Genomic DNA, 17,597 nt, shown 5'->3' with positions numbered 1-17,597 from the left:
TTGTTAGCGGCTGATGGGCCGTTTGCCATAGGAAGCCTCTGATATCTGTCCAAGAGCCTCTCACAGGGGATTCGTTCGCTCAGTCTCCCCATCTGCTGGAGTGGAAGAGATTAATCACTGTCTCCTCTCTCTGTCTCTCCTGAGTGTCTGCGTGGCGTTCTCGTCTGAAGCGTTCCTTGTGATCTGAGCGTGAAAGAGCTGAGACGCAGAGCTGATGTGAGGGGAATCCAGAGCAGGAGAGAAACACGCACGAGTCTCTCTGACCTCCAACAACTTTAGACAAGCTTGTGTTATATAACTGAGAGAATAAGTGACAATGAAGGAGATTCCTACTTCATGTAAAAGGTTAGTTCACCCCAAATATGAACTCTCAGTTACTATTTACTCACTCTCACGTTGTTCCAAACACGTATGCCATTCTTTCTTCTGTGAAACACAAAATTTGAAAATATCATTAATGTCCTGGTCCCTTTTTTCATGTGCTTTCAAGCTTCAATAAAAAGCTTCATAAAAGTAGTCCATATCATGCAATATATTCTAAATCATATGACAGATACCAAAAATGTAAGTCATTATTCATTGATAATCTTCCCATTCAGTGAGCTGTTAAAGCAACTGTATGTAGAAAAGAAGCGGAAGCCCTTTGCCTTATTTGAAGTCCATCAGAATGATTTTAAAAGTGACATTTCAAGGTAGAAAATGCATATACAGCTGCTTTAACTGCTGCAGCTGAATCATTCACACCAGAATATAGTGATTTATTGAAATGATCGACTATTCAGAAAAACTTAAGAGGACTTGGAATATATCTTTATGTAAATTACGTTTATGGTCCTCTTGACATTCTGGATAGTCTCTACTTTATATTAACTTTCATTATATTGAAAACAGTGGCCACTGACAGATTATTCTGTAAAACACATGGAAGAAAGTCATTCAAGTTTGAAACAACATAAAGAAAACGTCTTTTATTCTTATCAAGGCTGCATTTATTTGATCTGTAAAAGAGTAATATTGTGAAATGTCATTACAATTGACTAAATAGCTGTTTTCTATTTTCATATATTTTAAAATTAAATTTATTCCTGTGATGGCAGAGATGAATTTCAGCAGTCTTCAGTGTCACACGATCCTTCAGATATCATTCTAATATGCTGATTTGCTGCTCAAAAAACATATTATTATCAGTGGTGAAAACAGTGTTGTGCTGCCTAATATTTTTGTGGAAAGTACGATACATTTTTTTTTCAGGATTCTTTGATGAATAGAAAGTTAAAAACTATAAATAGATTTATAAATAATAAATGGTTTATTATTAATAAATAATAGTTTTATTAATGATAACAATAAATAAATAAATGTCCATTTTGTAACATTATAAAAGTCTTTACTGTCACTTTTAATGAATGTGTCTTTGCTAAATAAAATATTATTTTCTTTTGTTTGGCATTTTTTGCAAAACCATAAATAAAATTCTTCTAATTTTGAAATGTATTGATTGGTTTTCTTATAAGATAATTTTGGAATTACGGAACAGACAAACGTGTATAATTTTAGACTTCAATTGTTGTTTCTAAAGGTTTATTTATGTAGGGTTATGTATGTAAAAGGTCAAAGGGAGCTCCTGTTCTTTTCCGTATAAAGTCTTGTGTGGGTATTAAGGTGTGTTCTCACCTAGGGCTGGACAGAGACGAGCCCTTCCCTGATCAGCACACATTAACAATGTACAGAGGGAGAGGAAAGCACTCATAGAAATTCGTCATAACTCATTAATACATTACTACGCTGACTCTGTGTGAGGCGTACAGGTAAGAAAAAAACTTATTTAAACTATGACTTATCATGATTCATATACAGTCCTTGAAGGGTATGTTAGATAATCAAGTTTTACGTTATTATTATGACTTTTACTTATAACCACAAAACCCATATACAATTGTATATGAGATTCACATCTGATCTTGATTTATATTTTACTTCTTTGCAATACAAGCAAATTTGCTTAATGACTTGTTGATGGAAATTTCACTCAGTTGTATTCCAGATACAATATTATTTGGAGCAGAAATGTATGAATTTGTCGTAACGAATCAAAAGATCCTTCATCTTTAAACTCACACTGGGAAATATGAGACTAATCCATGTTGTGCTGGCAATTGTTTAAAAAGCTTTGTCAATAGACAGAAAAAAACAGTCATTCAGGACAGAAAGCACACAAAACTATTAAATATGGAGTGCTTGTACAGTAGACAGTGCTTTTTCTAATGAGCTGTTTGTCAGAGAGCAATCGGATGAATGTTATTTATGTAACACGATCACGTGAGAAATTAAATGCTAATGAGACTTCTAATTATAGTGGATCATATATATATATGACCAGCATACAGCTGTGCTTTAGTTTAGTCTATTTTCTCACTAAATACCATTTTCTGATTCCACATTTCTGTTTGTTTAGGGTGAATATTAGTAGATTTTTTACTACTATATTTTTTTTAATTTGGGATGCGGTCTTCTACATGCTACTAAGATCGTTCTGTGTGATACACTCTTAAAAATAAAGGTGCTTCAAAAGGTTCTTCAAGTGATGCCATAGAAGAACCATTTTTGGTTCCACAAAGAACCATTCAGTCAAAGGTTCTTTAAAGAACCATCTCTTTCTTACCTTTTTATAATCTGAAGAACCTTCTTTCGCCACAAAGAACCTTTAGTGAAACAGAAAGGTTCTTCAGATGTTAAAGGTTCTTTATGGAACCATTTAGACAAAAAGGTTCTTCTGTGTCATCGTGAAGCACCTTTATTTTTAAGAGTGTATTTGTGTGTTCATGCTCCACCCTCAACACAATATTTCAGTCAATATTCACGCGCCCCAGTTTCTTAGCAACAGCTGCACCGTGATTATGAAAGGTCAGCGTTTATTTCACAGTTAACATTGAGTTTTATGAGAGAGGACTGGTTGCTGATGTGTTGTTGTTGTTTGTTTGCACTCGGCTGCTTATTTGCAGGCTATTTGTCCCGATAAGCTTCACAGCTTGTCTGAATCTGCTTTTTGAACGGAATCTGAAGCAAAGTTGTTTGCTGGACACAGATGATGAAACATCTGAAAGAGGTTTTGGCCATCATATGACTCCAGAGTTGTGAAATATTTCCACATAATTTGTAATGTGAATAGTGACCTGTTTTAAACGAGCTTTTTGATGCACATTTCTGTTGCTAAGTAGTTTTTGTGTTTACTGAGCAGATTCTTGAAAGTGAAATCCATTTGTTGCCATGGTACTGGGCGGCGCTGTTTATTAGTGCTACAGATTCTCTAGAGGAAGCAACATTTCCACATATCCTCTTCATCATCCTTTCATAAACCATCTGTTCTCAGTCACTCAGTGTTATGAGTGATGGAGCACCTTTTAAAAAAATAAATTTTTTGGTACAAAAGATTTCATACTGATATTTCACATTTGCAAAAATCTGTCATAACATTTAATTAAAAACTGAAATGTGACACTGTAGTGAAACACGTCATACTAATATGCTCATTTTTAGCATTTTTCTTATGTTATATAGAATGTGTTTGTACAGTAAGTGTTACATTTTGAATATAGTCCAATATTTTCCTGCTAAATGAAATAATTTCTTCATATTGTACTTTATAATACTAGCATGAATTCGGGTAAATTGTGTGAAAATGTGATCCAATATACCTGAAGTTTTATTGTCAGCCGTGATGCATTATGCTGTGGATTTGTGTGTAATTCAGATCGTTTGAGCATTCAGATTTCTTCTCAGAATCTAGCAGAATGACAGAAGCCCAGGATGTGTTAAAAAACATCCAGCAAAAACCCGGCCTGCAGATCTGGACCATCAGTGTAAGAAATCACTGTCGTTTTCTCCCATTAGGCTCCTTTTTAAGAGTCAGATTTAATATTTCTTATAACAAATATAACTGTATATATATATATATATATATATATATATATATATATTACAATATGTTATATTATATTATTGTAATATTCTGTTTTATGTTTCTTTAGAAAATGAAAATGGTCCCTGTCCCAGAGCAGGCATATGGAAATTTATTTGAAGGTGACTGCTACATTATTCTTAATGTAAGTAATCTGGTATTCAATCTCATTCACAAAGATACTCTTCAGGTCATTTTAAATAGTGCTTTTAGAAAGACTTACTGTAACTGAACACTTCCGAACTGCTCCAGATGACAATAAATGACTCATTTGTCCTTTGGAACATAAAGGAAGTTAACATTATGGAATTTTTAATGCTGCTCTTTATCCAATGATAATCTGTAGTGATTTTTCTTGATTTATTAAAAAATATATATATTAAAAATAGATTTCAATTTTTCAATATTATGAAATATTAATATAAATAAAATATATCATTATAAATGTATTAATACATTAAAATTAATCATTTATAATTGTATATTTTTATTTATATTAATCTGTAATGTTTTAATTATTAAATTATTATTAATTATGATACCCACGTTCTTCGGCACATGTATGGGTATGTCTGTCTTCATGCATTTTGACCTGTGTCTTTCAGGTGAGCAATAGCACCACACAATCCACTGACATCCACTACTGGATAGGCAACACATCGTCTCAGGATGAGCAGGGAGCGGCAGCCATCTATGTGACCCAACTGGACGAGTATCTCGGTGGCAGTCCGGTTCAACACCGCGAGGTCCAGGGATGTGAATCAGCTAAATTCAAAAGCTACTTCAAGAATGGCCTCATGTGAGTGAAAGAAAAACATTTAGGCTTGCTCCTACCAATCCCATGACGGTTTGATTATGTCTACACTTTCCTGTTTCCTGTAGATATAAAAAAGGCGGTGTGGGATCGGGATTCACACATGTGGAGAGCAACATGTATAACATGCAGCGCCTGCTCCACGTCAAAGGAACAAAACATGTGACTGCAAGAGAGGTGAACTACTGCACCAGACACCTCAAATCACAATACTACTATAGTGAAGGCTCAGCTCATGAATATTAAATAGTTGATTATCACTTGCAAATATTACAGGAGCATAGAGTCACTGGCCCGAATTAATTATTCATGAACCACCTTCACAATGACAACAACAATGATATTTGCAACAACAAAACGAACGGACGTCATTAATTTTCATTGCTAACTGCAGATTGGTGGCAGTGATAAAGGCAACTACTCATAATATTAGTAGTATTATTATATTATAGTTTTGTAATATAGTAGTATAATGTTATTAGAAAATCAGCATTGTTTAAAAAAGTAAAGAATTGGCTTTTATGTTGTTACTAAACTAAAGCCAAAGCAAATTATTAAAATGGACTTATATAAATATAAAATTTAATATTAAAAAGAAAATCTAATTTTTTACATTCAATATTAATATATTAATAATTAATATTCATATTAATAATTTAATAATATTATTCTAGTTGACATTCCTGATAATAAAAATACTACATATATATGTATATACAGTATATATAAATTGAGAGAGAGAGAGAGCGACAACCTTTTATGCTTGAGTTGAATTATAAATGTGGTCAAAGCACATTAGAGTATTTGCAATGCAATTCACTTCATGTGGCAGATATTTATATTGCAGGTTATGGGCTAACATTAAGAGGATCAGTAAATTAAGCTGCCAGACTGTAAATGATCGAATTTAATGCACAAGAAGGTCAAGAATCTTGTCTTTGCATTACTGCTGTCCTCATGTCCTCTGATGTTTCTCTATTACATGGCCTGGGCTCTTGAAGAAATGGGAAGTTAAATATTGTAGACCCCACAAATTATTCAGGACTACTGTCAAGACTGAACAGGACAATAATGTCTGATTTTTACCTACCGCTTTTTGAGTGAATTTCAGTGTGTGTGTGTATATGTGTGTCTTTCTGCAGGTGGAGGTTTCCTGGAGCAGTTTTAATGTAGGGGACATATTCCTGCTGGACTTGGGAAAAGCGTTAATACAATGGAATGGACCTCAAAGCAACAGACAAGAAAAATTGAAGGTAATTGAAAAAAATGAGGCAAGACACTGTGCTGGATATATAATAAAATTATGTATCGATTTCTATTGTGTTTCTGTCCTCTCCTGTCTTTCGTAGGCCGTTCTGCTGGCTCAGGACATCAGGGACCGAGAGCGTGGAGGCCGGGCTCAGATTGGTGTGATCGAGGGTGGGCAGGAGGAAGCCTTTCCTGAGCTGATGAAGATCATAATATCTGTTTTGGGTCAGAGGACTGGACACCTGAAAGAGTCAATCCCTGATGATAAACCAGACCAAAACCAGACCTCCATCGTCAAACTGTACCAGTATGAACACTGTAATCAGTCTTGTTGAAGATTACACTATCTATCTATCTATCTATCTATCTATCTATCTATCTATCTATCTGTCTGTCTGTCTGTAGTTCTATCTATTGTTTTCTTTTTGTTGTCTGTCTGTCTGTCTGTCTGTCTGTCTGTCTCTATCTATGTATCTATCTATCTATCTATCTATCTCCTGGAGCAGTTTTAATGTAGGGGACATATTCCTGCTGGACTTGGGAAAAGCGTTAATACAATGGAATGGACCTCAAAGCAACAGACAAGAAAAATTGAAGGTAATTGAAAAAAATGAGGCAAGACACTGTGCTGGATATATAATAAAATTATGTATCGATTTCTATTGTGTTTCTGTCCTCTCCTGTCTTTCGTAGGCCGTTCTGCTGGCTCAGGACATCAGGGACCGAGAGCGTGGAGGCCGGGCTCAGATTGGTGTGATCGAGGGTGGGCAGGAGGAAGCCTTTCCTGAGCTGATGAAGATCATAATATCTGTTTTGGGTCAGAGGACTGGACACCTGAAAGAGTCAATCCCTGATGATAAACCAGACCAAAACCAGACCTCCATCGTCAAACTGTACCAGTATGAACACTGTAATCAGTCTTGTTGAAGATTACACTATCTATCTATCTATCTATCTATCTATCTATCTATCTATCTATCTATCTATCTATCTATCTATCTATCTATCTATCTATCTATCTATCTATCTGTCTGTCTGTCTGTATGTCTCTATCTATCTATCTATCTATCTATCTATCTATCTATCTATCTATCTGTCTGTCTGTCTGTCTGTCTGTCTGTCTGTCTGTCTGTAGTTCTATCTATTGTTTTCTTTTGTTGTCTGTCTGTCTGTCTATCTGTCTCTGTCTCTATCTATCTGTCTGTCTGTCTGTATCTATCTATCTATCTATCTATCTATCTGTCTGTCTGTCTGTCTGTCTGTATCTATCTATCTATCTATCTATCTATCTATCTATCTATCTATCTATCTATCTATCTATCTATCTATCTATCTATCTATCTGTCTGTCTGTCTGTCTGTCTGTCTGTCTGTCTGTCTGTCTATCTTTCATGATTATTTGATGTTTCTAATGATGAAGTTGATAATTGATCATTCAGAACTAACATCTAATGAAATGTTCTTGATTAGCCTTCTTTTATTCTCAGTGTGTCTGATGCCAGTGGTCAGCTGTTGGTACAGGAAGTGGCTACCAGTCCACTGACCCAGGATTTGCTGAGTTCCTCGGTGAGACACATAATGTCTACCAAAAGACGCACAATATTCTTATATGAACGGTCTGTGGATTATGTTTTGATGTATGTTTTGTTTGCAGGATTGCTATATTTTAGATCAAGGTGGCAGCTCAGTAATGGTCTGGAAAGGAAAGGCAGCATCAGATGAAGAGAGACGCTCAGCACTGAGTCGGGCGGTTGTAAGTGTCTGTGTTCGCAAAGTATTATTCGGCAAAGTAGTATATTTATTTAAAATCACTTTTCTATTGTGTCATAATTGGTGCACACAAATATTCATCCCTCAGGGCTTTATAAAAGCAAAGAACTACCCGTCCAACACTAAAGTGGAGGTTATGAGTGAAGGAGGAGAGTCTGCCATGTTTAAACATCTCTTCAAGTCCTGGAAAGAAAAAGGTCAAATTCAAGGACTGGGAAAGACCCACTCCGTCGGAAAGATAGGTGATTCATCAGCATTATTTCTCATCTGAGAATGTGGATGTTTCAGTATGTCATGTTAGTATATGCGCCATATTTGATTGTGTCAGTGTGGTGATCGTATGCTCACCTGTTTCTGCAGCTAAAGTGGATCAGGTGAAGTTTGACGTCATGGAGCTTCATGCTCAGCCAAAGCTGGCTGCTCAGGAGCGGATGGTGGACGATGCCTCAGGACATATTCAGGTATAATAAAATAGTAATACTGAACTCAAAAGTTTGGGATTGTTACCACACCATAACAGACAAATATCTGCTCTGTTTTGTGTTCAGGTTTGGCGCATTGAGAATCTTGAACTGAAGGAGGTGAACCCAAGCACATATGGACAGTTCTATGGAGGAGACTGTTATCTAGTGCTGTACACCTACAACAGAGCCAACAAACCACAGTACATCCTCTACATGTGGCAGGTGAGGAGCTTTACATGCATACTCTTATCTCCAACATAATATGTGACCCTGGACCACAAAACCAGTCTTAAGTCACTGGGGGATATTTGTAGCAATAGCCAAAAATACATTGTATGGGTCAAAATGAGTGATTTTTCTTTTATGCCAAAAACATTAGGACATTAAGTAAAGATCATGTTCCATGAAGATATTTTGTAAATATATCAAAATTAATTAATTTTTGATTAGTAATATACATTGCTAAGAACTTCATTTGGACAACATTAAAGGCGATTTTCTCGCCTTTAAAGTTTTGATTTTGATTTTTTTTGCACCCTCAGATTCCAGATTTTAAAATAGTTGTATCTCAGCCAAATATTGTCCTGTCCCAACAAAAACCATACATCAATGTAAAGCTTATTTATTCAGCTTTCAGATGATATATAAATCTCAATTTCGAAAAATTTACCCTTATAACTGGTTTTGTGGTCCAGGGTCACATATATACTGAAATATATATATATACCTGGACTGGACTTGCTTATTTGTTTTTTTAATAACAAAAAAACTCAAAAGTTATATTTTTGGCAACCATAAAGGCCCTTTCACATCAAAAGTGAAATTAATAAGTCTCAGGCTAAAGGAAGTGCCTCAACCTCTGCACCTCACTCCCAATTTCTATCAACATGGAGACAGGAGAGGACATCAAAGTAACTTGCATTACTTTTTGAAAAAGTATACCAGAAATTGTGTTGTATATTTGCATTAATCATGTAATGCATTACTATTTACATGAAAAAAGTAATCTAATTACATAACGCGTGTTACTTGTAATGTGTGACCCCACATATTTAATATTTGTTATATAATGACATTCATTTAAGTGTGACATAAGTGGGGCCACTGTATATAAAATATATTATATAGCTACAGTACAAAATAACCAACGCAGCATTTCTGACATTTGAACTCTACACAGATTAAATTCACTTGTATTGAGCAGAAAAGTGTTATACTCTGGATGAACACATTGGAGATCTTATGACATGAAATGTGTTCCCCAGGGTCGCCATGCTACACAGGATGAGGTGACGGCATGCGCTTATCAGGCGGTGAATTTGGATAACAAATACAATGGAGCCCCAACACAGGTCAGAGTGGTCATGGGAAAAGAGCCCAGACACTTCCTGGCCATCTTTAAGGGCAGGCTCATCATTTTTGAGGTGATTGTCCCTTCATTCCTATGGAACATAGAACTCAGCCATAGAATATATTAGTATGATTTCTTGCTTTTCATTGACATATTGATTGTTTCTTAGGGTGGGACGGGTAGACTGGGTGTTGTGAACCCTGATCCTGGTGCCAGACTCTTCCAGGTCAGAGGGACACATGAGATGAACACCAAAGCAACAGAGGTGCCCACCAGAGCCTCGTCTCTCAACACCAATGATGTCTTTCTTCTCAAAACTCATCAGAACGTCTTCCTGTGGTATGGCAAGGCAAGTATAAATATATATAAATTTACACTAATTAATTAAATATAAAAATTAAATCTATAACTAATCATTTAAATTATTGAAATAAATAAATAAATAAATACAGTTGTTTGAACTGAATAAATATACACTAAAACCTAAATGTGCAACATTAAAAAAAAGCAAAACGTAACAATTATACTCTGGCTAAAATGTGTTATAATAAATATACACGACTGGCCAAAAAGTGTCAAAAAATGTTTTTAAAACGAAGTCTCATATGATCATAAAGGCCGCATTTATTTGATACAGTAAAAGCAATGATATTATTATGAAATATTATTCCTAATTTATTTCAGCAAAGCTGAATTTTTAGCAGTCATTACTCCAGTCTTCAGAGTAACATGATCCTTTAGAAATCATTCTAATATGCTGAGTTGGTGCTAAATTATTATTATTATATATGCTTAATTATTCATAATAAATGATAAATGAAACTGTGGTAGTGCGTCATGTCGAAAAACTGTTTTCAACATTGATAATAATAATAAGAAATGTTTCTTGAACACCAAATCAGCATAAATGATCATAAGAGACTTCTTTCAAAAAAAAAAAACGTAATTATTCCATATTTTCAACCAGTAGTTTATTAATTCATGAATCATAATAAATACTTTATATTTTTAAATCTCTCTCTCTATGTGTGTGTGTGTTTCTGTTTCTCACAGGGCTGCAGTGGAGACGAGAGGGAGATGGGGAAAGCCGTAGCTGATTTGCTTTCTGAGCAGGACAAGCAGGTTGTGATGGAAGGACAGGAACCAGCTGCCTTCTGGGTGGCTTTGGGAGGGAAAGCTCCATATGCCAGTGACAAGCGGTACAACTATAAAAACAGATAAAAATGAGCTCATAGTTCAACTCTGGAGGACAGTCAATCATTTCCACTGACTTCCTCTGTGTCTCCACCAGACTGGAGAAAGAAGTGGCACCTCACGAACCTCGTCTGTTTGAATGCTCCAATCAGACGGGCCGATTCCTTGTGACAGAGGTGGCTGACTTCACTCAGGATGACCTGGATGAGGATGATGTCATGCTTCTAGACACCTGGGAGGAGGTGGGTTGCATGAGGTCATGCTGTCGGCTTCTTTTGCATGAGGCTGCTGTGAAATGGCGGTGTCGTTCTGGATTATGCAAAATATGCAGAGAAAAATAACTCAAACTGCTGGTTGTTTGCGTATTAAGTTACTCAAACCCAGCGGATTTTAAAACTGGTGACCAGGAAAATGAGTTAGAAAGAGAGAAAAAGAGTTTGGGGCAAAAAAAGAATAGAATAGAATAGAATAGAATCATTTATTTATTTGGGGAAAAAAAAGACTATTTCAATCTAAATACTGGTGGGAAATCAGGAGATTAAGCACAATTATTTTAATGTATTGATAGGTTACTTTATAAATAAATGGGTCTTTGTAAATAAAAATATATAGCTGGCTTTACAGTACATTTTAGGTCCTTTGCAAAGAGGTCATCCAAATTTGGGGTCTCTCTGTGGCATCAAAAAGTTAGAAAGCTCCTGCTCTTACTTACATGTCAATCTCCTAAACCCCTCTTCTTCCTCCTCCTTCAGATTTTCCTTTGGATTGGCAACTCAGCCAACCAGTACGAGACTCAGGAGTCCTATAGCAGTGCAGTGGAATATCTTAAAACCCACCCAGCCGGACGGGACCCCGGGACACCGGTCAGCACTGTTAAACAAGCCTATGAGCCGCCCACCTTCACCGGCTGGTTTAACGCCTGGGATGCTCATAAGTGGAGCGTGAGTCAAACAGGCTGAAACTGTCCAACAGGGGGCAATAATGCACAACAGAAATTCACTAACTGAATCTTGAGAAGTTCAATCCTCATAGTCGTTTGTTGATTCTCATCTAATAATACATCCTCAGCATGAAAGCAAAATGGACCATTTATACTTTCTTAACACATTTTCCTGATCTTATTTTGCATGATTCTTCATTGGATGAATGAATGAATGATGCATTTATATAGCGCTTTATTGTGTATTGTTGTACACCCAAAGCGCTTTACAATCATGTGATTCTTCATGAAAATGTAATAATCTGCCTCTGATGCAGCTTTTGGTCACACAGGCTATTCATTAAGTTTAAATTAGCCAATTCCTTCTCAATAATATAATAATAATATACATTTTTTTAAAAAGGTAATTGCAAGTTTTATCCTACATTTCAGACTTTTTTCTCACAATTCTGAACTTATATCTCAGAATTTAGAGATATAAAGTCAGAACTGTGAGATATGAAATCAGAATTCTGCAATACTTCCTCGTAATTCCGAGTTTAAATCTCACAATTGTGAATTTATCTCGATTCTGACATGTTTTCCCTTTGAATTCTGACTTTTCATCTTGCAATACCTTTTTTTTATCCTGTGGTGGAAACCAGCTTCAATAATAATTACCACGGAAAAAAAATTGAGATTAAATGAATGGAAACTGATTTCACATTCAGCCTCTCATATTGAGACCACGGCCATTTTTCACTTTTTTCTCATTGAATTTTCAAATATAAAGCTGGTTATGAGTGCCATTTCATGTTGACATTTTGTCCACCATCACACCACATAATACTTAATGTTACCCGAGAGACACTTTTTCAGTTTCACTCTATATTCTAGGGAGGCCTTTCATATGAGGAGATGAAAAGCAAGCTGGGTGATATTTCGCAAATCACTGTGGTAAAAAAGCTTTCACCATACTGATCAAATGCTTGTCCTGATGCATTTAAATTGATTCACCTTATTTGATCAAATTATCGAATTACTTTTAGATATCTATATGACCTACACACCTGTGTGCAGCTCTAAACATGTTAACCTCATTTCCTGTAGAATCTCAACAACACAAACCTGAATAAGAAGACAGGAGGAGGTGGAGGGAGCTACAGCGCTCCCGGAGGCCCGGGAAATATAAAGTCCCATAATCAGAGGATGTCCTCCTCCATCGCCAGTGCATATGTAGACCAGTCTCCCAGCAGAGCAAAGCCTTCTGGGATGCTACATTCTGAGCAGCTAGTTAAAACACCTAATCAGCTGCCTCAAGGAGTGGACCCTGAAAAACGAGAGGTGGGTACTGAGACCTTTAGTATGGCAGTCTCTTTCTGCAATGGGATAAAAAATAAAAATGGATTTTGTGGATTGTTTTTCCACAATTCTGACTGTTCTCTCAGAATTGAAGGATATCATCTCAAACTTTTGAGAAGGTTTTTTTTTTTTTTTTTTACTTTTGATCTCACAAATCGGACTCTTTTTCTCCCAGTTGAGTTTATATGTCAGAATTGTGATCTAAAAAATACTTTTTTCTCAGAATTGTGAGGAAAAAATTAGAAACTGTGAGATATTGACAGAATTGCAAGAATAAATAGACTAAATGTCAGAATTGTGAGATAAAAATGTGTAAAAAGCTTCCATAGTTTTGAGTTGGTTTGACAAAGTCAGAGCTCAAAATATATTTTGAAGGTTGTTATCTGGTAAATTTGTTTTCCTACATTATCTTTATTTCAGGAATATTTGACTGATGCAGAATTTGAGAATCTCTTCGGCTGCACCCGAGACAATTTCCAGCGGCTGCCTAAATGGCGTCAGAACGACCTTAAAAAGAAGGCAGGAATGTTTTGAGTTGATTTTGTTATAATGAGATACAGTCTGATCTTCAGACCTGATTATTGTGCTCTATGTGTATTTTGGGCTAGAAGACAGTCACCTATGCAATGTTATAGATTGATTTATTCATCAAATAAATAAATGTTTAGACTCAAAAGCTAACTTGACCTAATAGAAATGCTTTGTAAATATCTTACATAAAACATCAGTCATGTAGAACATGTCTACATGCTTTTTAGTCCTAATAAAAACACAGTGTAAGCCAAGAAATGTTTCTGAGATGTTTAATTCCCTTTTAATGCATGTACTAGTTGAATGTCACAGCATTTTAGCATCAGTAAAGCCAGTTCTTTCCTGTTAGGAGGACGTCAGATGTTGTTGTTATTGCTGAAGTAGACAGTTAACAGCCTGTGTAACAACTTTCCTTTAAGGCACATTAGACAAGTTAAGAACAACATAAAAATAGAAATATTTCTAGAAAAAGAGCAGATAAAAGCAGCAATACCTTATACCAACAACAATGAATACAAAACAAACACCTTAAAAATATAGAGCACAGCTACTGTTTGTAAATGTATAACTTTTTTCATTCTTTTACGTTATTCACATTTCTTTTACACAACACATCTACTGCTCTGACAAGATAACTCAATACACGCCTACTGTTCAGATTCTCATATAATGTGATTATAATTGATAGCTAAACATGTTTATCAGAAAATATTGGATCGCGTGTACAGTATTGGTCATATGGGGTAAATGCTTCATTGTCCATCATTTGTATCCTGAGTTCATATAAAGAACATGTTGTATTAAAACTGAGCATAAGCCAACATAAGTCATTGTAAAAATGGGGACTAACAAATATTGAACAATATTACTACAGTTCAACACACAATCTCACACAACACTGAACAAAGGAGATGATATTGTTACGATTAAATCCATTTAACCAAGAAATAACTAAGATAAAGACTTAATGGGAATGTTTGGACAAAAACACATTGACAATCAGAAATCATATACAAACACTGTTTAAATACTCAATGTAAAAAGGGATCAGTGTAGTATATTTTTAAATATAATTTTTTTTTATATTAAAATAGAAAACAGTGTTAGGTCAAACATTCTCCAATTACAACATTCTCAAAAAATTGGGTTGAATCAGTTTTTGGTGAAAAATGCTCCAAAAACTGATTTAGACCGGAATGACGATAGAATTCTCAAAATGGACTTCAATATGGTAAAACCTGTTAAGTGGATCTGAAAGTACTAGTGCTGTCAAATCGATTAATTGTGATTAATCGCATCCAAAATAAACATTTGTGTTTACATAATATGTGTGTGTACTGTGCATATTTATATGTCTATATTTAAGAAATGTATATAATATATATTTATATTTTTATATGATATAAATCATATATAAATATGAATATATATATATGTAAATATTTCTTAAATATATACATGTGTGTGTGTGTGTGTGTGTGTGTATTTATACAGACATATAAATATGCACAGTACACACACATAAACACCAGTGTTGGGCAAAGTTACTTTTAAAAGTAATGCATTACAATATTGAGTTCATAAAAAATTAACTAATTGCGTTACTTAGTTACTCTTTATGGCATTAACATTATGGCGTTACTTTTTGTCACCTGGGCTAGGCTTGCTTATTTGTTTATTAATAACAAAAACCCCGAAAAGTTATATTTCTGGCAACTGTAAAGGCCCTTTCACACCAAAAGTGAAATGAATAAGCCTCAGGCTGAAGGAAGTGCCTCTGCACCTCACCCCCAATTTCTCTCAACACGAGGACAGGAGAGCCAGCAATGAATAAATGGGAAAACAAAGTAACTGGTGTTACTTATTTGAAAAAGTAACTCCGATATCTCATTGTAAATTTAAAAGTAATGCATTACTTTACCAGTTACTTGAAAAAAGTAATCTGATTACATTACCCCCAACTCTGGTAAACACATACTTTTATTTTGGATACGATTAATCACGATTAATCAATTTGACAGCACTAGAAAGTACTACTCTTATTGGTAGCCAAAAGCAAAAAAATCTTAAAATTTTACATAAAATATTCAAATTTCAATTAACGTTAAATAAAATATATTTGAATTCAAATTTATGATTTTGATATTTTATTTAGACAGTATTGCATTTTTTTTTTCAATTTGCATGCTATGGAAAGACTGTTGAATTCTGAACATTATTTGATTTGATATTATTTCTTTTTCTTATGTCTTTAAAGTTCTTTTTCTTTTCTTTTTTTACTAAACCACACATTCTAATTCCATGAAGCATTTTAAGGTACGCCTCGGTATTCAAATGGTAAGGAGAACTAACCAGTAAAGCACAAGGCATATCAGAAAGGTCCAAATCTTATCCAAAAAGTGTTTGCAGAGAACAGTTTAGTTGACTGTGCTGTTCAGTGATCTGCACACTTTGACATTGCAATGACTGAGGGGAATGTTGGAGTTTATTAACCATCAAGAGCCATGATGTGTACAAACAGTCCCGCTGAAGGAATGAGGCTTCCTCTTTTTGTGAGCAGAGGCACATGGCGGTATCCTGAAGACAGATAGACTTATGGTGAGCAAATTCATAATAACTGCACAACAGGAAGTCATTTCTGACTTATTTTCACCAGCTCACCATTCTGCATGCTGGTGAAGGGCAGAGTGTACAGGCCAACCAGGTCATTATGGGAAGCAGCATCATAGTCCTCCACCACAAACCGCACCAAAGCCAGTTCTGGCACGTGAACAGTGAACTGGAAGTCTGTGTTCCACGTAGGATTGAAACCTGTAACCAAAAAACACCTAAGTGACCTACACTTAGGTAAAAAGCATGTGTTAAACATGTAAGTGTAAATCCACTGTTGACACTTGCCATTGTTGTCAATGTGATGTGTCTGTTTGCTGGCATTGTCGGCGGGCACACCATAGATCTCCACCTTGACCAGAGGGTCCACGATGGACTTCTGCTTGTCCTTATTGATCTTAGGCAGCTGCTGGGCTGAGATGATCTGAACAGACATATATAGTTATTGGTCGATGTGTTTGGATTGGTTTAGATAGTTTGCATTTGGTTTAGGGATGAATGATATATCAGTGCCAGTATAATTTAATAACACTATTAAATGCCTTTATCAAACCTCAAAATGAATATTTATTTCTCATAATGAATATTACAAGGTTGTGATGCCTAAATTCACTTCTAACATTTAAAATGATTGGATTTGAGCTTTTATTGATTCATTTTTTATTAAAAAAATACATATTTATTGTTTTAAAAATAATACAAAATAATTAAAATATAAAAAACAGATTTTATTTTTAATGTACTCATTAATTTCTTTTAATTATTGTATCAGCCAGAATAACACTGTTAAATGTAATCGTTGGCAAACCTCAAAATGTATATTTATTTTTCATAAGATAATGCATTATGTTTTAAAAATATAAAAAAAACAATTAAAATATAAAAAACAGATTTTATTTTTTATGTACTCATTAATTTATTTTATTTATTGTATAAGCCAGAATAACACTGTTAGCAAACATCAAAATGAATATTTATTTTTCATACTGTATATAATATAATGTTGTGATGCCTAAAATTCACTTGTAGCATTTAAAATTAATCAATTTTAACGATTAATTATTTTTTTCTTAAGATTTATTTTTGGTGCTTTTTGCCTTTATTTTAATAGGACAGCTGGTAGACAGGAAGTGAAGTGGGGGTGGGATTCAAACTCGGGACGCCCAAATTGCAATGGTGTTGCAACGGCACCGACGGTGATTCATTTCTAATGAACAAATAACTCAATAAAAATATATATTTATAATTTCTATTTATTATTCATCTTTTTTATTTATTTAATGTACTTAATAATTTATTTGTATTTATTGTATCAGGTAGAATTTTTATTTATATTTGTCCTTTTTTTTTTTAAATTTTTTTTTTTTTAATAAGAAT

The 17,597-nt window shown here is 34.7% G+C and overlaps 2 protein-coding genes and 1 long non-coding RNA gene across 4 annotated transcripts in view; 1 reads left to right on the top strand and 2 right to left on the bottom strand.

Annotated features, from left to right (window-relative positions):
- Positions 1-159: 159 nt before the first annotated feature.
- On the top strand, positions 160-13,874 carry LOC107584948 (advillin-like). The gene is made up of 21 exons (XM_016271730.1): positions 160-345; positions 1,679-1,808; positions 3,752-3,860; positions 4,029-4,103; positions 4,564-4,757; positions 4,841-4,949; positions 5,915-6,025; positions 6,122-6,327; positions 7,507-7,585; positions 7,674-7,772; positions 7,878-8,031; positions 8,150-8,250; positions 8,338-8,475; positions 9,519-9,677; positions 9,774-9,953; positions 10,658-10,803; positions 10,896-11,040; positions 11,551-11,739; positions 12,615-12,674; positions 12,828-13,061; positions 13,500-13,874. The coding sequence occupies exons 3-21, from the start codon at positions 3,792-3,794 to the stop codon at positions 13,611-13,613; spliced, it is 2,562 nt and encodes an 853-aa protein (XP_016127216.1). The 5' UTR covers positions 160-345; positions 1,679-1,808; positions 3,752-3,791; the 3' UTR covers positions 13,614-13,874.
- LOC107584949 (uncharacterized) lies at positions 9,733-14,635 on the bottom strand. The gene is made up of 3 exons (XR_001609198.1): positions 14,563-14,635; positions 9,933-9,934; positions 9,733-9,743 (listed from the first exon to the last, which is right to left on the bottom strand). It is a non-coding gene; the product is annotated as an uncharacterized lncRNA (long non-coding RNA).
- A 1,205-nt stretch (positions 14,636-15,840) lies between these two features.
- LOC107584946 (1-phosphatidylinositol 4,5-bisphosphate phosphodiesterase delta-1-like) overlaps positions 15,841-17,597 on the bottom strand; it is a 30,817-nt gene continuing 29,060 nt past the window's right edge. For both annotated transcript variants that reach the window (XM_016271727.1, XM_016271726.1), the window contains exons 13-15: positions 16,509-16,644; positions 16,272-16,421; positions 15,841-16,187 (exon numbers count right to left, since the gene is read on the bottom strand). In XM_016271727.1, the coding sequence (XP_016127213.1) occupies positions 16,099-16,187; positions 16,272-16,421; positions 16,509-16,644 (375 nt within the window). In that variant the 3' untranslated portion in view covers positions 15,841-16,098. The remainder of the gene's footprint in view (positions 16,188-16,271; positions 16,422-16,508; positions 16,645-17,597) is intronic.

The sequence above is a fragment of the Sinocyclocheilus grahami genome, unplaced genomic scaffold (genome assembly GCF_001515645.1).
Source record: "Sinocyclocheilus grahami isolate Dianchi unplaced genomic scaffold, SAMN03320097.WGS_v1.1 scaffold65.1, whole genome shotgun sequence".
NCBI classification, from domain to species: Eukaryota; Metazoa; Chordata; class Actinopteri; order Cypriniformes; family Cyprinidae; genus Sinocyclocheilus; species Sinocyclocheilus grahami.
Note: the sequence above shows the minus strand (reverse complement) of the source record. Positions and strands in the feature narration are given on the sequence as shown.

Coding starts and splice junctions, on each gene's coding strand:
- LOC107584948 (XM_016271730.1), top strand. CDS start 3,792: ATGACAGAAGCCCAGGATGTGTTAAAAAACATCCAGCAAAAACCCGGC. Junction 8,032..8,149: donor CCACTCCGTCGGAAAGATAG/GTGATTCATCAG, acceptor CTGTTTCTGCAG/CTAAAGTGGATCAGGTGAAG. Junction 8,476..9,518: donor ACATCCTCTACATGTGGCAG/GTGAGGAGCTTT, acceptor TGTGTTCCCCAG/GGTCGCCATGCTACACAGGA.